The sequence below is a fragment of the Cebus imitator genome, unplaced genomic scaffold, assembly GCF_001604975.1.
Source record: "Cebus imitator isolate Cc_AM_T3 unplaced genomic scaffold, Cebus_imitator-1.0 Scaffold539, whole genome shotgun sequence".
Classification (NCBI taxonomy): domain Eukaryota; kingdom Metazoa; phylum Chordata; class Mammalia; order Primates; family Cebidae; genus Cebus; species Cebus imitator.
The window spans coordinates 774,645-799,274 of record NW_016107854.1 but is presented as its reverse complement, the minus strand read 5'-3'; the positions used below and the strand labels follow the sequence as shown (position 1 = coordinate 799,274).

The following is a 24,630-nucleotide window of genomic DNA, read 5'->3' as shown; positions in this document are numbered from 1 at the left end:
CCTTCCTTCCTTCCTTCCTTCCTTCCTTCCTTCCTTCCTTCCTTTCTTTCTTTCCTTTCTTTCCTTTCTTTCTTTCTTTTTTTTGAGACAGAGTCTCTGTTGCCAGGCTGGAGTGCAGTGGCACGATCTTGGCTCACTGCCATCTCCGCCTCCCAGGTTCAAGCTATTCTCGTGCCTCAGCCTCCTGGATAGCTAAGATTACAGGCACATACCACCACACCCAACTAAGTTTTATATTTTTAGTAGAGACGGAGTTTCACCATGTTGGCCTGGATGGTCTCAATCTCCTGACCTTGTGATCCACCTGCCTTGGCCTCCCAAAGTGCTGGGATTACAGGCATAAGCCACCATGCCTGGCCTCTGTTTTCTTTTTATAAAATGGCAATACTAATACTCTGCTCAAAATTGTGAGGATTGGATGAAATGTCTAAATATTACTTAGAACAGTATCTATTATGCTGTAAGTGCTCAGTTAAGTGCATAAATTACTAGTAAACACTGACACTTATAGGAATTTGATGGTGGGATGTGGCTTATTGTCAGGAAGCCAGAACCTATCTGCTGCTCATTCTCAGAGGTGGGACAGGCAGCAATCTGGCTAAAAGTTCAGTTAGACATTTATTAAGGATCTACAATAGTGCTAAGCAATGTTGTAGTAATTTGAGGATATAAAAATGCCAGGTAAGGATGATATATAAGGGCAAAGCCCACTTCTATAAGCCTCTGGCAACTTAGTGATTTAAGATGTATTGGGGGGTCCAAACAGAGGAGGAGTACCGAGGTTAGGAGTCCAGGCAAAGGTACTCCAAAGTCCCAGCCATCAAAGTGTTGGAACTGGGAGATCTGGTTTCAGGATTGGGTTTCAAAGGCACGACTGGAAAGCCAAGGTAGCAGTAGCTGAAGAGCAACTTGGGAGTCAGGGGACTTTGCCCTGATGGGAGCTTGCTGAGAGATCACAGTTATCCAATGTGAGGACTGTGGTAGCAGGAGGCTAGGAAGCCTTGGGCTCAGGATATGAGTAGAAGAGCTCAGGGATTAGAATGGGCTATTTTGATCATGCCTCCTTTTTGTGCCAAATGCCAGGCTCCATGCCCTGCTGCCACTGTGATGCCATGCCACAGCACGGAAACTGTCATGTCCTACGTCCCTGTCAGTGTGCTTCTGTTTAGCACACACTAAGTCTCTGTGTGATAGTGTTGCCAAAGAACAATGGAAGTAGGCTTGTCTAAATTTTGTTTTCTAAATTGGGGCGCCATTTTGGTCTCTCTAACAACTTAGTATCTTGAAGACTCAGATGTCTGCCAAGATGGTCCAATAGGAACAGCTCTGGTCTGCAGTTCTCAGGGAGAGCGATCCAGAAAGCGAGTGATTTCTGCATTTCCAACCGAGGTACCAGGTTCATCTCATTGGGACTGGTTAGACAGTGGGAGTAGCCCAAGGAGGGCAAACTGAAGTAGGGTGGGGTGTTGCCTCACCCAGGAAGTGCAAGAAGCCAGAGAACTCCCTCTCCTAGCCAAGGGAAGCCACTAGGAACTTTTCCAGATACTCTAGCACTCTGGTTAAGATACTGCTCTTTTCCAACAGTCTTCATAACCTGCAGACCAGGAAATTCCGTCTGGTGCCTAAAACACCAGTGCCCTGGGTTTGCAGCACACAACTGGGTGGTCATTTCACTGCAGCATTTTTTTTTTTAATTCTCATACCCTAGTGGAGCTTGGAACACCAGCGAGACAGAACCGCTCATTCCCCTGAAAAAAAGGGGGTGGAAACCAGGGAGCCAAGTGATCTGGCTCAGCGGGTTGCACTTCCATGAAAACTGGCAAGCTAAGATCCACTGGCTTGAAATTCTTGCAGCTAGCACAGCAGTCTTAGTTTGAACTGGGGCTTTCAAGGTCGGTGGCAGGGAGGGGTGTCTGCCATTACTGAGGCTCGGGTAGGCAGTTCTAAACTTGCCCGGAAGTTTACACAGCAACTGGGTGGAGCCCACAGCAGCTCAGCAAAGCCACTGCAGGCAGACTGTGACTAGATTCCCTACTTGCTGGGCAGGGCATCTCTGAAAAAGGCAGCAGCCCATCAGGGACTTAAAAATAAAGCCCCCATCTTCCTGGGACAGAACACCTGGGAAAAGGGGCAGTTGTGGGTTCCACTTCAGCAGACTTAAATGTCCCTGCCCAGCAGCTCTGGTGGGACCAACGGCTCTCCCAGCATAGCACTTGAGCTCTGATAAGGGGCAGAGTGCCTACTCAAGCGGCTCCCTGACCCCCATTTATCCTAAAAGACACCTCATACAGGAGAACTCTGGCTGACATCTGGCAGGTACCCTTCTGGAACAAAGCTACCCAGAGGAAAGAATATTTGCTGTTCTGCAGAGGAAAGAATCTTTGCTGTTCTGCATCTGCCATGGGTGATTCCCAGGAAAATAGGGTCTGGAGTGAGCCTTCAACAGACCTGCAGCAGAGAGGCCTGACTGTTAGAAGGAAAACTAAAAAATGGAAAGAAACAGCTTCAACATCAACTGAAAGGATGTCCACTCAGAGACCCTATCCAAAAGTCACCAACTTTAAAGACCAAAGGTAGAAAAATCCATGAAGATGGGAAGAAAAAAGCACAAAAAGGCTGAAGTTGCACCAAAAACCAGAACGCCTCTTCCCCTCCAAGGGATCACAACTCCTCACCAGCAAGGGAACAAAACTGGATGGAAAATGAGTTTGATGAATTGACAGATGTAGGCTTCACAAGGTAGATAATAGCAAACATCTCTGAGCTAAAGGAGCGTGTTCTAACCCAAAGCAAGGAAACTAAGAACCTTAAAAAAGGTTAGATGAAATGCTAACTAGAATAACCAGCACAGAGAAGAACATAAACGACCTGATGGAGCTGAAAAACACAGCATGGGAACTTCGTGAAGCATACACATGTTTCAGTAGCTGAATCAACTAAACAGAAGAAAGGATATCAGAGACTGAAGATCAACTCAATGAAATAAAGTGAGAAGGCAAGATTAGAGAAAAAAGAGTAAAAAGAAATAAAGCCTCCAAGAAATATGGGATTATGTGAAAAGACATACTCTACGTTTGATCAACGTACCTGAATGTGACGGGAAGAATAAAATCAAGTTGGAAAACATTCTTGAGGAGAACTTCCCCAACCTAGCAAGGCAGGCCAACAGTCAAACTCAGGAAATACAGAGAACACCACAAAGATAGTCCTCAAGAAGAGCAACCCCAAGGCACATAACCGTCAGATTCACCAGCATTGAAATGAAGGGAAAAATGCTAAAGGCAGCCAGAGAGAAACATTGGGTTACCTGCAAAGGGAAGACCATCAGACTGACAGTGGATCTCTTGGCAGAAACCCTATAAGCCAGAAGAGTAGGGTCCAATATTCAACATCCTTAAAGAAAAGAATTTTCAACTCATAATTTTATATCCAGCTGAACTAAGCTTCATAAATGACAGAGAAATAAAATCCTTTACAGACAAGGAACTACCGAGAGATTTTGTCACCACCAAGCCTGCCTTACAAGAGTTCCCGAAGGAAGTACTAAACATGGAAAGGAACAACCAGTACCACCCACTGCAAAAGCATACCAAATTGTAACGACCATCAACATTATGAAGAAACTAACAGGCATCAACTAACAGGCAAAACAACCAGCTACCATCAAAATGGCAGGATCAAATTCACACATAATAATATTAACCTTAAATGTAAATGGGCTAAATGCCCCAATTAAAAGACACAGACTGGCAAATTGGATAGAGTTAAGACCCATCAGTGTGGTGTATTCAGGAGACTCAACTCATGTGCAAAGACATATAGGCTCAAAATAAAGAAATGGAATAATTACCAAGCAAATGGAGAGCAAAAAAAAGAAGCAGGGGTTGCAATCCTAGTCTCTGATAAAATAGACTTTAAAGCAACAAAGATCAAAAGAGAAAAAAGGGCACTGCATAATGGTAAAGGAATCAATGTAACAAGAAGAGCTAACTATCTTAAATATATATGCACCTAATACAGGAGCACCCAGATACATAAAGCAAGATGGCCTACAAAGGGACTTAGCCTCCCACACAATCATAGTGGGAGACTTTAACACTCCACTGTCAATATTAGACAGCTCAATGAGACAGAAAATTAACAAGGATATCTAGGACTTGGATTCTGATCTGGACCAAGTGGACCTAATAGACATATACAGAACTCTCCACCTGAAACCTATAGAATATACATTCTTCTCAGCACCACATCTCACTTTCTCTAAAACTGACCACATAATTGGAAGTAAATCACTCCTCAGCAAATGCAAAAAATGGAAATCATAACAGTCTCTCATACCACAGTGCAATCAAATTAGGACTCAGGATTAAGAAACTTACTCAAAACTGCATAACTACATGGAAACTGAACAACCTGCTCTTGAATGACTACTGGATAAACAATGAAATGAAGGCAGAAATAAAGATGTTCTTCAAAACTAATGAGAATGAAGACACAATGTACCAGAATCTCTAGCACACATTTAAAGCAGTGTATAGAGGGAAATGTATACCACTAAGTGCCCACATGAGATGTGAGGAAAGATCTAAAATTGATACCCTAATATCATTATTAGAAGAACTAGAAGAGCAAGATCAAAAAACTCAAAAGCTAGCAGAAGACAAGAAATAACTAAGATCAGAGCAGAACTGAAGGAGATAGAGACACAAAAAAACCCTTCAAAAAAATCAATAAATCCAGGAGTTGTTTTTTTTTGAGAAGATCAACAAAATAGACTGCTAGCCAGACCAATAAAAAGGAATAGAGAGAAGAATCAAATAGATGCAATAAAAATGATAGAGGGGATATCACCACCAATTCCACAGAAATACAAACTACCATCAGAGATTATGCACATAAACCAGTAAATATGGAAGAAATAGATAAATTCCTAGACATTTAAACCCTCCCAAGACTAAACCAGGAGGAAGTTGAATCTCAGAATAGACCAGTAACAAGGTCTGAAGTTGAGGGAGCAATTAATAGCCTACCAACCAAAAAAAGTTCAGGACCAGACAGGTTCACAGCCAAATTCTACCAGAGGTACAAAGAAGAGCTGATACCATTGCTTCTGAAACTATTGCAAACAATACAAAAAGAGGGAATCCTCCCTAACTCATTTAATGAGAGCAACATCATCCTGACACCAAAACCGGGAAGAGATACAACTATAAAAGAAAATTTCAGGCCAATATCCATGATGAATGTTGATGCAAAAATCCTCAATAAAATACTGACAAACTGAATGCAACAGCACATTAAAAAGCTTATCCATCACAATCAAGTCAGCTTCATCCCTGGGATGCAAGGCTGGTTCGACACTCACAAATCTATAAAAGTAATCCATCACATGAACAGAATCAAAGACAAAAACCACATAATTATCTCAATAGATGGAGAGAAGGCCTTAGACAAAATTCAACAGCAATTTATGCTAAAAACTCTCAATAAACTAGGTATCTATGGAACGTATCTCAAAATAATAAGAGCGATTTACAGCAAACCCACAGCCAATATCATACTGAATGGGCAAAAACTAGAAGCATTCCCTTTGAAAACCGGCACAAGACAAGGATGCCCTCTCTCACCACTCCTGTTCAACATAGTATTGGAATTTCTGGCCAAGGCAATCAGGCAAGAAAAAAACAAAAAGATTATTCAATTAGGAAAAGATGAAGTCAAATTATCTCCATTTGCAGATGACAAGATTGTATATTTAGAAGACCCCATCATCTCAGCCCCAAATCTTCTTAGGCTGATAAGCAACTTCAGTAAAGTCTCGGGATACAAAATATATGTGCAAAAACCACAGGCATTCCTATACACCAATGAGACAGAGCACCAAATTGTGAGTGAACTACCATTCACAAATGCTACAAAGAGAGTAAAATACCTAGGGAAACAACTAACAAGGGATGTGAAGGATCTCTTCAAGAAGAGCTAGAAACCACTGCTCAAGGAAATAAGAGAGGACACAAACAGATGGCAAAATATTCCATGCTCATGGTTAGGAAGAATCAATATCGGGAAAACGGCCATACTGCCTGAAGTAATTTACAGATTCAATGCTATCCCCATCAAGCTACCATTGACTTTCTTCACAGAATTGGAAAAAAATACCTTAAACTTCATATGGAACCAAAAGAGAGCCTGCATAGCCAAGACAATCCTAAGCAAAAACAAACAAAACAAAACAAAACAAAACAAAACAAAACAAAACAAAACAAAACAAAACAAACACAAATCTGGGGGCATGATGCTACCTGATTTCAAACTATACTACTACGACTACAGTAATCAAAACAGCATGGTACTGGTACCAAAACAGAGATATAGACCAGTGGAACAGAACAGAGGACTTGGAAGCAGTGCCACACATATACAACCATCTGATCTTTGACAAACCTGACAAAAGCAAGGATTTTTTTGTCAATGGGGAAAGGATTCCCTACTTAATAAATGGTGTTGGGAAAACTGGCTAGCCATATGCAGAAAGCTGAAACTGGATCCCTTCCTTACACCTTACACAAAATTAATTCCATATGGATTAAAGATTTAAACATAAGACCCAACACCATAAAAACCCTAAAACAAAACCTAGGCAAAACCATTCAGGACATAGGCATAGGCAAGTACTTCATGACTAAAACACCAAAAGCAGTGGAAACAAAAGCCAAAATAGACAAATGGGATCTAATTAAACTTAAGAGCTTCTGCACAGCAGAAGAAACAATCATTAGTGTGAACCAGCAACCAAAAGAATGGGAAAAAAATTTTGCAAGCTACCCATCAGGCAAAGGGCTAATAACCAGAATCTATGAAGAACTTAAACAAATTTACAAGAAAAAACCAACCCTATCAAAAAGTAGGCAAAGGATATGAACAGACACTTTTCAAAAGAAGACATTTATGCAGCTAACAAACATATGAAAGAATGCTTATCACCACTGGTCATTAGAGAAATGCAAATCAAAACCACATTGAGATACCGTCTCATGCCAGTTAGAATGGCGATAATTAAAAAAATCAGGAGACAACAGATGCTGGAGAGGATGTGGAGAAGTAGGAATACTTTTACAGTGTTCATGGGAGTGTAAATTAGTTCAGTCATTGTGGAAGACAATGTGGTGATTCCTCAAGGATCTAGAACTAGAAATACCATTTGACTCAGTAATCCCATTACTGGATATATACCCAAAGGATTACAAAGCATTCAATTGTAAAGGATTACAAAACATTCAATTATATTCCTGTGCCCCCATGCACAGGAATATTTATTGTGGCACTGTTTACAATAGCGAAGTCTTGGAACCAACCCAAATGCCCATCAAAGATAGACTGGATAAGGAAAATGTGGCACATATACACCATAGAATACTATGGAGCCATAAAAAAGAATGAGTTCCTGTCCTTTGCAGGGACATGGCTGAAGCTGGAAACCATCATTCTCACCAAATGGACATAGAACAGAAAAACCAAACACCGCATGTTCTCACTCATAAGTGCATGCTGAACAATGAGAGCACATGGACAAAGGGAGGGGAACATCATACACATGGGCCTGTCGGGGGTGGGGGCCTAGGGGAGGGATAGCAGGGGGTGGGGGGATTGGGGAGGGATAACATTAGAAGAAATATCTAATGTAGATGACGGGGTGTTGGATGCAGCAAACCACCATGGCACGTGTATACCTATGTAACGAACCTGCATGATCTATATGTGTACCTCAGAACTTAAAGTATAATAAAAAAAAGAAAAGAAAAAGAAAAAAAGACTCAGTTTCAGATTTTTAAAATTCAAGGGACATAACAACTAAATACAATGCCTGATCTTGGACTTGATCCCTGGCCAAATCAGCTGGAAGCTGCTTTACTTATGGAATTTTGAGCATGGAATAAGTGTATATATTAAGGAATTGCTATTGGGGGAGGCGATGCTATTTTCATTCTGTAGAAACATGTTTTAGAGATGCATATTGAATTATTTAACAAGAATGGAATGTGTAATTTACTGTAACATACTTCAGCATAATAAAGAATAAGGAATTGAAAGAAAAATGTAACAATATAAAGAGAAAATTAGTGCTGCTTCATAGAGGAAAGTGTCAACTTTCTCTCTCTATAATGTGTAATTATATTTATACATAAGAAAATAAAGCAAGCCCATGAAATAAAAAAGAACATGAAAGACATGCTTCATGTTTTAAAATAGCAAACAAATATACTTATTTTTATAATTTTCTTAGAACTTGCTTGCCTGAAATTTCACTTGGATATTGTAGATTATCTTTTTTTTTTTGTTAAAGATAATATTAGTGAAATAAAATCGTTTTCCCTTAGGTCTAATTTCATGAGTTGTTGATTCATACCCACTAGATCTTAATGTAGACCCAGAAGAAAAAAGAATAAGTTCCTGAGATAGAAAAACTTATGTAAGCTTTATTTAATGGAATTGGTAAAGGCATCCCTTCTTTTAAATTCCTTCCCATATGCAGGCCATATACTCTTAGCACTGATAACAACTTTAAACTAAATGATAAGCTATTAGAAAGGAATGGCTTTCCATAATATCCTGAAATAAAATGCTAATACTGAATAAGGATAAAGGAAAAAAGTAATTCTATAGAAAATAACCTATAAATTAATTAACTCTTGTCTTTTGTCAGGCCGACTATTTTGGGCTATGATTTCTGTCCCCAAACACCACCAAATAGAAACCTAAAAGACAACAAATCTCAGTATTCCTATAAAAAGAATTAGTAAGTAAGTATAATTGGACAAGTTACCAGGTTCCTGAAGTTTAAGAGCTTGTAAATCAAGACTTTCATTTTCCTTGAAGAATATCTGGAACTTTTCAAAGGTTGCTGCATAGATGCGAGCAGATTCAAATGCTGCCTGAATTGTTTCCTAAATGTTATAAATAAGCAGACAAATATGACCATATTTTAGTTAAGCAGAATTTAATTCAATACAATTAAACAAAAAAACCCACATAAGCACACATACTTTGTGCCCAATAGTATGTTTTGATTTGGGAAACATGAATGAAGAATGGAAGGTATCATCCTTGATATCAGGAGCAATTTATGGATTCAAGAAGAAATTGTTATGAAATTAAAAAAAATTCATCTTTAAACCTGACTTTTGAAGAATTATTCCTTGTGACTGAAAGGAAACACACTTGTAATTTGCTTCTGCTTCATGGTGACCTTATATATTGCTGGTAAACATACGGCAAAGAGGCAATACCTGTTTATTTCCCAAGCTGTATATCCTATGTCTTAAAGTGTTTTTGAGCAAGGACAAAACTGTTCAGCATGCCCACAAAATCACTTGCTTAATCTTCCTTCAAATCCTCTGCATTGGCCAGTCTCTTATTCCAAAATGTCACTCATACTTTGCATTGTAAAAACCTTTTCTTCATCTCTCTTAAACTTGGTTCTAACCCGTATTTCCCCACAAAGTTTTTTTAAACCAAGACAATGATTTCAGTCTGTTTAATAACTATGTCAAGATACATGTTCAAAGTCTATGAAAGGCAGTTAGGATTTGCTTGCTGTTGGTCTATGTCGACTTGACTGTGCTCCTTACCTTTTCCTTGTGCTTTCTACCAAGACTTGTAAATGCCTGCAATTTGTCCCAGGAAAACCAGAGGTGATCAATGTAATTGCACAAATCCCAGAGTCATGCCTTATGGTAGTAGAAAGTCTAATTAAAAAGAATAACACACACCCCATATATCTATATTTAGTTATTTGTTCATATATTTTATTTTGATAGGCTTTTATGTAATCTTCCAGAATGTTTCTGCTGTTTCTCTCTTTATAATAAAAATGGAAAAAAAAATTGTATCAAGCTATGTTTCCTTTGAGCTGACTAAATAGTGTCTCTGATATGTGATCATGCCAGTGCTAGAGACAATGTAAGACTTGTAAATGGAAAGCCCCATCAATGTTCAAAATATGATTTCAAAATATTTTTATTTTGAAATAATATATGATTCACAAGAGAGTTACTGGAAGAGTACAAAGAATTTCATATATCTGTCACCAAAATTCTCTAAATTTCAACAATTTATCATATTTACAATTCTCTCTAAATACATATTATTATACTTTGAATCATTTGGGAGAAAGTTGCAGACATGTGGCATATTTACCCCTACATATTTCAGGGTTTATTTACTAACTACAAGGACATTTTCTTACATAACCACAGTATAATGGTCCAAATCAGGAAACTAACATGGATATTAATATTGTTATCTAAATATAGACCTCATACAAATTCTACCATTTGTTTCAGTAATAAATTTCATAGTAGAAGGAAAAAACATTTTTTGTTTTTATCTACTTTCCTACCTAGGATCATGTATTGCCTCTTTTCATATCTTTTTGGTTTTCTTCAATCTGGGACAATACCTCAATCTTTCTTTGCCTTGTATGACCTTCACATTTTTTTAAAGGTATCTTTCAAAATGTGTGCACCGTTGTGTGCATATGTGCATGTGTGTGTTTTATATTTCCCTATGATTAGATTCAGATTTAAATATTTGGCAGTCTTACTACATAAGTGATGTGTGTTCTCTGCAGCATCTCACAGGGCACTTGTTGATTTGTCTCATTACTGGTAATATTAACACATTGGCTGAGGCAGTGTTTTCCAGGCTTATCTCTGTAAACTCACTATTTTCCCCTTTGAAATCAATAAATAGCTTATGGATAGAAAATTTGAGGCTATATAAATATCCCATTTCTCATCATACTTTTGCATACGCATTTTAGTACTCATCAGAGATTCTTGCTGATTGCTGATGGCTTCTATATTGATTTTTCTGTTTGTCTTTTCTTTCTACATGTATTTGTTTGCATTCTACGAAAAGAAAAATTTTCTCTTCTCACTCATTAATTTAATTCGTTGTTCATTATTTCACAGTATGGACTCACATATTCTCATTTATTCAAGGGATTTGGTACCTATCAAATTGTCCCAGGGAGACCCTTTGAGCTGGCTTTTTGTCTTTTCTACATGTCTCCATTGGTCTTTGGGCATGTTCTTATTTTTTAGCTCAATAATATTTTCTAGGCTCATATTGTACTATCCTGCACCACTCTTTGAAGAAGAGAGTTCTGCAAAGAGAACACAGAAGAGTTCCTTTTGATTGGGAATGATATATAGAAGCCAACACGTGGATACTAGATGTGCTCATTGGTATTGGTATGTCATCGCTTCTAGGCTATTTCAGCAGACAGGTCTAGGAAACACACATACACCCCACATGCAATCATGAAACCCTACACATTTCTTTATCTTTCACAGATCAATTAAAAATCCATGAGTTCACAACTCCATTTCAATGGAACAACATAGGGTTCATTCTAGCCTTCCTCTTCCATATTTGTAACTTCCTTTCTGAGGATGAGTAACCTCATCTCATCATTCACAATGTATTTACTTATTTTGCTCAACTCTAAATAAAAGACACAGAAAGTAGTTTCAGCATTGCTAACACACTAATACCATTGTAAAAAACAACTTACTAACCAGAATTCAGTATTTGCTGCAGTTATGGTGGTTTTCATCCTTAGGGTATGTGGCCAAAATACTGTGCTCAAAAGTTACTTGGCTTAGTTATTTTCCCCCTTCCCTTTAGTGTGATTATTTATTTCACTTGCAATACATGCAGGTTTATTTTTGTTTGTATTTTGTTTTAGGGTTTTGGTCTCCATTTTGTTGATTTTTGTTAGAACTATATTAAGAGGTATACTCAGAAAATAGTCACATCCCCATTTTTTTTCAGTTTTTACCCACCATCCTCACCCTTTCTACGCCATTCACACTACCTCCTCTAGGTAACTAATTTCTTTAGTTTCTGGTTTATTTCCCTTTCCTTCCTACTTTTGGCATGAACAGTAGTATACTATAGATTTTCTTCTGTACTTTGCCTTTTCAATCTAACAATATATTTTGGAAATCACTCCATATTAATTATAGCCAAATTCCTCATCCATTTATTCAGTCACATAGTACTCCTTTGTGTGGATGTACCGTAGATTATTCAATAATTTTTCTATTCATGGCTATTTTGGCAGTTTCCAATATATTTTTTTTTGCAGTCATAAACAATGTTGCAATAAGTAACCTAGTGCATGTACTTATGTATTGTTGAAAATGTATTTTTTTTTTTTTTTTTTGAGATGGAGTCTTACTCTGTTGCTCGGGCTGGAGTGTAGTGGCACAATCGCAGCTCACTGCAACCTCTGCCTCCTAGGTTTAAGCTATTCTCTGCTTCAGCCTCCTAAGTAGCTGGGATTACAGGCACCCACCACCATGCCTGGCTTTTTTTTTTTTTTTTTTCGTATTTTTAGTAGAGATGGGGTTTCACCTTCTTGGCCAAGTTGTTTTGAACTCTGGCCTTGTGATCCACCCATCTCAGCCTCCCAAAGTTCTGGGATTACAGGCATGAGCCACTGCGTCTGACTGAAAATGTATTTTTAGGGTACATTTTAAAGGTGGTATTGTTGGGTCAAAAGGTAAATGCATGTATAGTTTTGTTTTGCAAAATTTTTATTTTTTGCATTCCCACAAGCATAATGTGAGAGTGTCTGTTTACCCATAGGCTAATCACCAGAAAGTACTGGTATACTTTTTGGTTTTGCTAATCTGATAGTTGAGAAATTATACTCAGTTTTATTTTAATTCACATTTATCATATAAGTAGACTATTTTTTCATATGTTTAGATGCTATATTTAGTGAATTTTTTATCACGTTTTGACCATTTTTCTTTTTAAAAATTTAATTTAAGTTCCAGGATACATGTGCAGGATGTGCAGGTTTGTTATATAGATAAATGTATGTCATGGTGGTTTGCTGAACCTATCAACCCATCACCTAGCTATTAAACCCCACATACACTGTTTATTTATCCTGTTGTTCTCCCCCCTGCCACACCCTGACAGGTCCCAGTGTGTGTTGTTCCCCTCCCTGTGTCCATGTGTTCTCATTGTTCGGCTTCCACTTATAAGTGAGAATATGTGGTGTTTTATGTTTCTGTGTTAGTTCACTGAGGATAATGGCTTCCAGCTCCATCATGTCCCTGCAAAGGACATGATCTTATTCTTTTTTTATAGCTGTGTGGTATTCCACAGTGTATATATATCACATTTTTGTTATCCAGTCTATCACTGATGGGCATTTGGGTTGATTCTATGTCTTTTCTATTGTGAATAGTGCTGCAATGAACATGCATGTCAATATATCTTTACAATAGAATAAATATTCCTTGGGGTATATGCCCAGCAATAAGATTTCTGGGTCAAATGGTATTTCTGGTTCTAGGTCTTTGAGGAATCACCACACTGTCTTCCACAATGGTTGAACTAATTTCACCAGCAGTGTAAAAGTGTTTCTCTTTCTCCATAGCCTCGCCATCATCTGTGGTTTCTTGACAGTTTAATAATTGCCATTCTGACTGGCGTGGGTGCTATCTCATTGTGGTTTTGATTTGCCTGTCTCTTATGATAGTGATGTTGAGCTTTTTTTAAATGTGTTTGTTGGCTGCATAAATGTCTTCTTTTGAGAAGTGTCTGCTCATGTCCTTTGCTCAGACTGCAAAAATGTCTCCTATTCTGAAGGTTGTCTGTTTTGATGATAGTTTCTTTTGTTGGGCAGAAGCTCTTTAGTTTAATTAAATCCCATTTGTCAATTTTTGTTTTTGTTGCAACTGCTTTTGATGTTTTGTCATGAAATCTTTGCCCACATCTATGTCCTGAATGATATTGCCTAGATTTTCTTCTAGGGTTTTTATAGTTTTGAGTTTTACATTTAAGTCTTTAATCCATCTTGAGTGAATTTTTGTATAAAGTGTAAGGAAGGGATCCAGTTTCAATTTTCTGCATATGGCTAGCCAGTTCTCCCAGCACGATTTACTAAATAGGGAATCCTTTCCCTACTGTCTGTTTTTGTCAGGTTTGTCAAAGATTAGATGATTGTGCAGTCTTATTTCTGAAACCTCTATCTGTGTCATTGGTCTATGTGTCTGTTTTTGTACCAGTATCATACTGTTTTGGCTACTGTAGCCTTATAGTATAGTTTGAAGTTGAGTAGCATGATGCTTCCAGCTTTGTTCTTTTTGCTTATGATTGTCTTGGCTATAACGGTTCTTTTTGGTTCCATATGAATTTTAAAATAGTTTTTTTCTAGTTCCGTGAAGAATGTGTTTTGACCATTTTTCTACCTAGTTTTGGTTTCCCTTCTCTCTAGTATTAGAAATATGAGCCCTTAGCTTTACTATATGATACAAATAGATTCTCCCTGTTTATAACTGTATTTTTATTTTGTTTACAATGTTTCCTTGCAAAAGATTAATTTGTGTATAATCAAATTTATCAATTCATTCTATTCTTGCATCTAGACTTTTGAGTCATAGATAACTTTTTAAATGAACAAATTATAAAATAATTTGTTCATCTTTACTTAGATGTGTGTGTAGAAAGTGAACTATAGATCTAATTTTATTTTTATTCAAATAGCTATTCAGTTGTACCAGCTCCATTTATGAAAAAATTCATATTTGTCTCATTGATTTGAGATACTATATATTTTGTACATTTCTATATGTACTTTGGTGTCTATTCTATTTTACTGGTCTGACAGCTATCTGTGTGGCAGTACTATATTCTTTTAATTATAGAGTGCATATATTAAATATTTGGGTAATATAGTACCCCTCATAGCTTTTCTTTTTTCAACATTTTTGTAGTTATTCTTACATGTCCATTTATGCATATAAGCTTTATTATAAACTTGTCAGTATTTTTATTGGCATATGTTAAAATTATAAATTAACCTAGAGAGAAAAAACATCTTCTTCACGTTGAGTCATCCCATTTAATAAATTTTTTCCAAGTCTATTGTTGTGTCTTCCAGAACACTTTTTAAAAACATAAAATTGTTCTTCATATGGGTTTTTAGCATTTCTTATTAAATTTATTCCTAAATATATTACCTTCTTTGTTGCTATTATGAAAGAAGTATTTTTCATCAGGAATTTTCAATATTCTAGAATAATTGAGGTAGCATTGTGACTATCTGCTGGTCTTCGGAGACTTGATAAATTTTCCCCATTTGGGCCTGGTGCTTTTTGTAGAGTGTTTCTTTGGTAACTTTCTCCATATCCTCTGTAGATATTGGTAGGTGTTCTATTTCTAATGTGAACAATTCCAATAAATATGTTTCCCTAAAAAACTCTCAATTTTAATTAACCCTGAATGTAAATGGTCTAAATGCTCCATGTAAAAGACACAGAGAGGACAGCTGGATAAAAAGACAAGACTCAACCATTTGCTGTCTTCAAGAGACCCATTTCAAATGGAAAATCAAAAAAAGCAGGAGTCACTATTCTAATAGCAGATAAAATAGAGTATAAAGCAATTAAGAAGGAAGAAAAAAGGGCATTACATAATGATAAAGGGTACGATTCAACAAGAAGACTATTCTAAATATATACATAGCCAACCCTGGAGCACCCAGGTTAATTAAAAAGTTGCTTCTAGACCTACAAAAAGACATGGACAGCCATACAACAATAGTGGGAGACTTGAACGTGCCCACTAACAATGACAGATCATTGAGGCATAAAACTAACAAATAAATTGTGGACTTAAACTCAACACTCAAACAACAGAATACTCCACCAGACAATCACATAATATATGTTCTTCTCATCTGTACACAGAACATACTCTAAGATTGACCAGATGTTCAGTCATAATAAGTCTCAATAAATTAAAAAAATAAAAAATCATACCAAGTATACTCTTGAACCACAGTGCAATAAAAATAAAAATCAATATCAACAAGATCTCTCAAAACTACACAAATAGATGAACATTAAACAACTTGCTCCTGAATAACTAATGTATAAATAATAAAATTGAGGCAGAAATCTAAAAAGTTTTTCAAATCAATAAAAATAGGGACACAAATTACCAAAATACCTGGGATGAAGCTAAAGCAGTATTAAAGGGAAAATTTATCACGCTAAATGCATTCTTCAAGAAGTTAGAAAGTTCTCAAATTAAGAATCTAACTTTTCACCTAGAAGAACTGGGAAAAACAACCAACCCCAAGGCTAGCAGAAAAAAAGAAATAACTAAAATTAGAGAAGAACTGAATGAAATTGAGTTACAAAAAATCCACACAAAAGATCAATAACACCAAAAGTTTGTTTGCTGAAAGAATAAACCAGGCTGATACATTCACTAGCTAGATTAGCAAATAAAAAGATCCAGATAAACACAACAAGAATTGACAAAGATGAAATTACAACAGATTCTAGAGAAATAAAGAGTCCCAGAGACTGTTGTGAACAATTGTATGTAAACAAATTAGAAAATCTAGAGGAAATGGATAAATTCCTGGAAATATACAATCTGCCAAGACTGAACCAGAATGAAAGTAAAACCCTGAATAGATCAGTGTGGAGTTCTGAAATTGAATCAATAATAAAAAACAAAACAAAACAAAAGTCTTGGACAAGATGGATTCACAGTCAAATTTTTCCAGATATACAGAGAACTGGTACCAGCCCTACTAAAGCTATTCCAAAATATCAAAGAGGAAGGTTTCCTTCCTAACTCCTTCTGTTAAATACTAAGCTAGTATCACCCTGACACCAATATCTGGCAGAGACACAATGAATAAAGAAAACTTCAGGTCAATATTTCTGATGAACATAGATGCAAAAAATCCTTAACAAAATACTAGTGAACAGACTCTAGAAGTACATCAAAAAGTTAATACATCACAAACAAATAGACTTTATTCAAGCATGGTTTAACATATGCAAATCAATAAATTTGATTCATCACATGAACAGAATTAAAAGCAAAAATCATACAATCATCTCAATATATACAGAAACAGCTTCTGATAAAATCCAACATCCCTTCATGATAAAATCCCCAAGCAGACTAGGCATCAAAGGAACATACTTCAAAATTTAAGAGCCATCTATGACAAACACACAGTCAATATCATACTGCATGGGCAAAAGTTGAAACCATTCTCCTTGAGACCTAGAACAAGACAAGAACATTAATCCTTACAGCTCCTATTTATCATAGTGCTGGAAGTTCTAGTCAGAGCAATCAAGCAAGAGAAAGATATAAAAGGCATACAAATAGGAATAGAAGAAAGCAAATGATCTCTGTTTGCTGATGATATAATTCTATACCTAAAACCCCTAAAGACTCTGCCAAAAGGACCCTAGAACTGATAAACGACTTCAGTAAAGTTTTGGAATACAAAATAAATATGCAAAAGTCAGTATCATTTCTATACACCTTAAATGATCAAGTTGAGATTCAAATCAGTAACTCAATCCCATTTATGGTAGCCACATACATTCAAAATGAAATGCCTAGGAATACAGCCAAACCAAGGAGGTAAAAGATCTCTACTGGAAGAACTACAAAACACTGCTAAAATAAATCAGAGATGGAGAAACATTCCATGCTCGTGGACTGGAAGAATCAATATTGTTAAAATGTCCATAATGCCAAAGCAATTTACATATTCAATGCAATTCCTATCAAACTACTTACATCTTTTCTCACAGAATTAGAAAAAACTATTCTAAAATTCATATGGAACCAAAAAAGACCCCACTAGCCAAAGCATTTCTAAGCAAAACCAATAAAGCTAAAGGTAGCATGTTACCTGGCTTCAAACTATGCTACAAGGCTACAGTAAACAAAACAACAAGGTATTGGTACAAAAACAGACACATAGACCAATAGAACAGAATAGAGAACCCAGAAATAAAGCTGCATCCCCACAACCATATAATCTTTGACAAAGCTGACAGAAGCAAGTAATGGGGAAGTGATTCCCTAGTCAATAAATGGTGCTCAAATAACTCACTAGCCACATGCAGAAGAATGAAACTGCACCTCTACCTTTCACCATATACAAAAATTAACTCAAAATGGCTTAGAGATTTAAATGTACAATGACAATCTATAAAATTCCTACAAGAAAACCTAGGAAATATCCTTTTCAACATAGGCTTGATAAAGAATTTTTGGTTGTTTGCAAAGACAATTGCAACAAAAATAAAAATTGACAAGTGGCACCAAATTAAACTAAAGAGCACCTGCACAGTAAAACAAATTATCAATTAGAGTAAACAGGCAACCTACAGAATGGGAGAAAATATTCACAAACTATACATTTGACAAAGGTCTAATATCCAGAATCTATTAAAAACTTAAATCAACAAGCAAATAAACAATGCATCAAAAAATGGGCAAAGGACATGAATAGACATTTCTCAAAAGAAGACATACAAGCAGTCAGCAAACATGAAAAAAATGCTCATTATAACTAATCATCAGAGAAATGCAAATCAAAACCACAATGAGATACCATCTCATCATATAAGTCAGAATGGCTATTATGAAAGCCAATAAATAACAGTTATTTCTCCATACCCGGGGAGGCTATGGAGAAAAGGTAATGCTTATACACAGTTGTGAAAATGTAAATTAATTCATCCACTATGAAAAGCAGTTTCAAAGAACTTAAAACAGAGCTATGATTTGACCCAGCAATCCCATTATTGGGTATGTACCTGTATTAGTCTGTTCTCACACTGCTAATAAAGACATACCCAAGACTGAGTACTTTATAAAAAAAAAAAAAAAGAGGTTTGATGTACTCACAGTTCCACATGGTTGGGGAGACCTCACAATCATGGCAGAAGGCAAAGGAGGACCAAAGGCAGTCTTACATGGTGGCAGGCAAGAGAATATGTGCAAGAAAACTGCCCTATATAAAACCATCAGATCTCATGAGACTTATTCACTAACACGAGAATGGCCCAGGAAAATCTGCCCCCATGATTCAATTACCTCCCACCAGGTCCCTCCCACCACACATGGGGATTATGAGAGCTACAATTCAAGATGAGATTTGGGTGGCACACAGCCAACTCATATCAATACCCAAAGGAAAATATATCATTCTACCAAAAACAAGCCAGTCTTCAAATAAGACCCTCATCATTGAGACTCTAATGAGCTTCCCTGGTAGGTGATATTTCACTTGTGTTGTCAAAATCCACTGCTGGAGGAATTAAGTGCCTGCTGCATGACTCTACTGGAGAGGACTCTTGGAAGCTGTGTCTGGTTTCTTCTGAACTTTACCCCATGTGCCTCTTCCCTTTGTAATTTGCTTTATATCCTTACAATGTAATACATCATAGCCATGAGTACAGTTATATACTAAGTCCTGTGAGGTCTCCTAGAAAATCATAGCATCTGGCATTAAGGATCGCTGACTTACAGGATCCCAAGCTCCACTTTCTTATTGTTTAAATTTGCCCCTACAACATTGAGGATTTCTTCATTTTTAGTCTTTCTAAATCATTTTGTTTTGGATTTCTCTCTTGTATCCAGCATATTGTTTTGTCTTGCCTTGTGAGCCAAATTGAAAATCTTTTTCTTTTAATAGATGAATTGAACTCATTTATATTCATTACATTACTGATATATTTGGTCCCAACTTGGTCATATTATTTTCTATGTGTCTTACTGTTATTTGTGAGCTTCTTTCTTTCTCTGAGTGACAATATATTTTTTAAAAATACCATTAGTCACTTGTTTCCTCATTAACCTTTTATATTTTTATTTGTTGGTTTTCACTGATATTCTTTAATTTTATCCTATTAACTGTACATCAATCAATAACCCCATTCTACTTTTCTCTTATTCTCTTCCTTCTCTATTTTAAAAGTTGTATTATTTCTACTTCATTAAAACATACATTCATATACTAGTCTCCTATTCTTGTCTATATCTTTGTTTTAGGCTTAGATAGATCTACAATTAAATATGTTAAATATTCCCCACCAGATTTTTTCCCCCAAAGTTATTTCTTAGCTGGATGAAACGTATCCTGTAGCAGATTCCTAATGGGTACAAAATTCCCTGGGTTCTTACATGTTGAAAACTATTTTTGTATAGCCTTGATACTTAAAGGACCTGCTTGGCTAGATAAAAGTCTTGATTCACATTTTTTTTCCATGAGTTTCTTTTAAAAATGCTCCTCCACTATTGGCTCACTTTGTATGTTGTTTTGAGAAGTCTGATGCTAGTCTAATTCTCTTACCTCTGTAAGACCCGTAGAAAAATTTTTTTAGATTTAAAATCTAATAATTTTAAAAAGCTATATCTCAGAGTTGATTGTTGTGGGTTATTTTCCAAGGAACTCTGTAGGCCCTTTCAATGTGTAGATTCAAATTTTCTTTTCCTGAACTATAGTTATAAATGTTTGCTTTATCCTCTTCTTTTGCTTCTCGCTTACAGACACTCCAATTATATGTGTGTTGTTTCTTCTTTGCCTCTCTTCCATTACAATACTTTTTTTCTCTGACCCCTTTTACTGATTTCTCTTATCTTATTTTCATTCATTCTCTTGTTTTTTTCTTACCTTTCTTCTATACTCATTATTTTTTCCCATCATTCTTCTATACTCATGTTAAACTTTTTAACTTATTCTCCTTTGAGTACTATGTAATTTAGCCTTCATTTCTGATTTTGTCTTTTTTCCCTTCCACTTGTATTTTGAATCTTGAATTTTTAATTCAATGTGGCTTTTTGTTATTTGAGTGCTTCTTTGAGAATATTTACTTGTGTTTAGTGTTGCTTTTGCTTCATGGTTGTTAGCAGACTTGCATGTAGTTAATTTATTTTAATTTTTTTAGCTCATGGATTGGGGTGATTTATAAAATTTTAGTTTAAGAGAATTATGTTCTATCAGTGGATCAAAATGAAGTCTGTTTTATTTTATTTTATGGTGATGGGAAAAAGTTGGATATATTCTCACTTATTTGATTTTTTTTTTTTTGAGACAGAGTCTTGCTCTGCTGCCCAGGCACTGGCATGATCATGGCTCACTACAGCCTTTGCCTCTGGGGCTCAAGTGATCCTCCCACCTCAGCCTTCCAAGTAGGTACTTTTTTGTCTTGCAGAACTTACATTTTCAGTAGTTGCTTCATTTCCTCTGTATCATCCAATGGTCACATAATGCCTCATATTCTTTAGAAATTTTTAAATTTTTATTTTTAACATTATTTCCTCCCCCAGAACTAATGCCATCTTGAATAGCTCGAATTTTTAAGTCCCTTTCCAGTAGTCAGTCCTCTGATATACCATACACTTTTAAAAAATTATTTTTGGATATAGGGTGAGCTTCTTTTTGGCTGTGACTTTAGATTAACCTCAGGCCTGCTGATAGCTACTTGCTTCTCTCTTTTGTAGATTTCCCAAGGACTGGCCTCCCTGTCTGCAATGGCTGTGGTAGGAGCATGAGAAAGAAGGTTCATTGGTATTTGTGTTTATTTTTCAACTTAAACGTAATTTGACATTTGGGTATTCTCTTTCTTTCAGTTACTTGCTAAAGGCATAAATTTTGTTTAGTTTTATTTGTTTTTCTTGTATGTTCTTATTAATTTTGGAAGATAGGTGGGTGATTCATATTTAGACAGTTGCCATTATCCTTGGCTCTCTGAATTGAAAATATAACTTTTAATTACAAATGTTATAGCCATAATTAAAAGAATAGGTGTCTAAGGGAGAGAAATTTGAAGAGTCAGAAAACCATTTTGGTGCCAGAAAATCTGGTAGTGAATGAAATAAGATTGTAGAATACCCTTCTTAGTATAAGTATTAATGCAAAAGAAACAAAGAACTAGGATGAAATTTTGGAGTCGGACCATATGTCATATGTCAATTTGTTATTTCATAGAGTCAATCTGCAAAGTTAAAATTATGAAAGGGGCCAAACTAACATGGTGGGAGATTATAACTTTTGAACTGATGATTTAAAATAATGTAGCTAAGAATTCCACCATAAACAGAGACAGTAGTAGATGGAAAATGTTGTTTGCTTTTAAAATCATACTATGACAGTTACAACCATTATCTTGATGAAATAAAGAGATTAAAACACTGCTAATTTTAAGTTACATAGTAATGTATATATAATGGATATTTATGACTGACAAACGGGTAAATTTTAAGTGTGGGAATTACAGTAGCACTTTGGTGTCAAGCACAAAAGGCATTTGCAGTATGTTGAGGGCTGCATTTCTATTCTCCAAAGAGGAAATTAGGTTACCCAGAGATGAAGGAGAGAAACAAGCCAAGGAATAATGCTATTCTTTCCCTCCTCACATCAATCACCTCGATAAGTGTGGTTCTGAGTTTAAAAATTGGGACATCTAAGATAAAAATTTTAATGTGGAGAATAATATTTTCAAACTCTTCAGGGGCTATGGATAGATGCCATTATATTTATTTTTTAAAGGGCCTAAAATAGCGAAACACTATGCTTCTGTTTTAATAAAACATTAGACATGTAATGAAAAAAATGACTTTAGTAAAGGCTCTGCCTGTGTCTCAGCATCAACAGCCAGGGTTACTTCCCTAAAAACACATGCACATGGATCGCTAATGATACATAGCTGTTTCTCCAGATATTTTGATGCTTTTAGAAAATTATTTCATGCTTAACGAACAATTTCTATAGAACAAAGATTATCATCAAATTTTACCATTTAGAGATTAGGCATATTCCAATTTTCACATATAGAACATTTAAAAATAAGAAAGGAAAAAATATATATATTACTCAATTTCATCTATATTGAGAATATTATAAAATAGTTTTCATCAGAGTAAATATACCTTTATTTGAGAAATAATTGTGTGAAAATTCTTATCATCCTCAAACACTGCTGCCAAGCTTGGCCCAGTTCCACAGGTTTTTTCTTCAAGTTTGTTGTTAATATAAGGGCTGGTGAAAGCATCAAAATACGAATCAGGCACGAGATTGGGAACTGATAATACAGTGTTTTGACAATGATTAACTGCACCCAAAATGCCATCCTGTTAGAGAGAAAAGTATAAACATAAATGTAAACATATATATGTATAAATGTTTTGAATTTTATGAAGTGCTAAAATAAATAAGAATAGCTTATTCAACCAGGCCAGGTTTGTGCTGATTCTGAGTATATGACAAATCAAAAGACACGGCCCTACCTTCAGGACACATGTTTTCTAATTGACAGAGACAAAAAAATTGGCATATATTGTGATAAGTTCTGTATTTAAATTGTGAACAAAACACCAGCAGGTCACAATGGAGGGAAAGCCAAGGAAGCCTACATGAAAATGTAGAGGGAGGGTGAAAAGGGTTTATGTTTTTTGAGTAGTAATTTATATTCTAGAAAGCTAGTCTATGAGAACAAGTAGACCTGTAAACAAAGATCTATGTGCAAGGACAATCACTGTAGTATTGCTTGTATTAATAACTAATTAGAGAAACACTTAAGTGTTCAAAAATAGAAGTATAGTTATATAAGCTGTGGTGTTTTTATACCATGGAAAATTACACATCCTTACAAAATGGCATCTCCCAGAAATCATTTAATGAAATGAGGAAAAGCTTATGATACCATGTTAAAGTGTGAAAGAGAGTGAGCAGGATATAAAACTGGTATATAATATTATCTCAATGAAAACATGTATCTATATTTATCTCTGTACATAACCTTATGGTAGGGTAAGCATGTCAGCATATTAGTATGCACTAAAGACTGGACAGAACATATAAAAATGTTATGGGGGAGGATCCAAGATGGCCGTTTAGGAACAGCTCAGGATTGCAGCTCCCAGTGAAAGCACAGAGGGTGAGTGGACGCCGCATTTTTATTGCCCACAGACTAGGAGATTCCCAGGCGGAGGAGCTCCACAGGTCACCAGTGCGGCTGTTTCGGCCAGCGTGGCTGTGCCAGCCGGCGCCGCTGCTTTGCCCCCTGCGGCTGCTTTGTCGGCGCCCCGGAGCAGCGGTTCTCCGTACAAAATACACCGGTCTGGGTGCCCTTTTGACTGGCTATTGGAGCCACGGGAAGTCGCCCATTTGTCTGTTTAAAAAGGGGACTGAGCAGAGAACCAGGATAGTAGATTCCAGGGCAAAAAAAAAAAGCGCCACAAACCTCAGTGCCACTGTTTAAGCCAGCACAGTGAGTGGCCACAGGGGAAAACAAACAGACCCCGGCACCTCTTCAACAGGTGCCTGGAACACCAACTTAAAAAAGGCTCTGAGGCAGGGAGCCAGGCGATCAGTCTCGGCTGGTCCCACCCCCACAAAAGAACAGCAACCAGAAACTCTGGATTGAGAGTTTCACAGCAAGCGCAGCTGAACCCGGGACGGTCCAGCTCTGTGGGGGAGGGGCGTCCGCCATTACCGAGGCAACCCACCACTATGGAGGTAGTCAGCCAATGCTGAGGCAGCCCGCCGTTACCAAGGCAACCCACCACTGCTGAGGCAGCCCGCGGTTGCCAAGGCAACCCGCCACTGCAGAGAGACTCCGCCTCAACAGAGGCGGGCCACCATCACCAAAGCAGTTCTAACTACACTCATATAAACAAGACTGCAGGGAAGTTCACTCAGCAGCTGGGCAGAGCCCACAGCAGCTCAGCAAAGCCTCTACAGGCAGACAGTGACTAGGCTGCCTCCTT

General features: G+C 36.7%; 1 protein-coding gene across 1 annotated transcript in view; it reads right to left on the bottom strand.

Annotated features, from left to right (window-relative positions):
• The window catches only part of DNAH6 (dynein axonemal heavy chain 6), a 303,318-nt gene that overhangs the window by 240,763 nt on the left and 37,925 nt on the right, over positions 1–24,630 (bottom strand). The window contains exons 11-12 of the mRNA XM_037733599.1: positions 22,792–22,992; positions 8,825–8,945 (exon numbers count right to left, since the gene is read on the bottom strand). Of these exons, the coding sequence (XP_037589527.1) occupies positions 8,825–8,945; positions 22,792–22,992 (322 nt within the window). The remainder of the gene's footprint in view (positions 1–8,824; positions 8,946–22,791; positions 22,993–24,630) is intronic.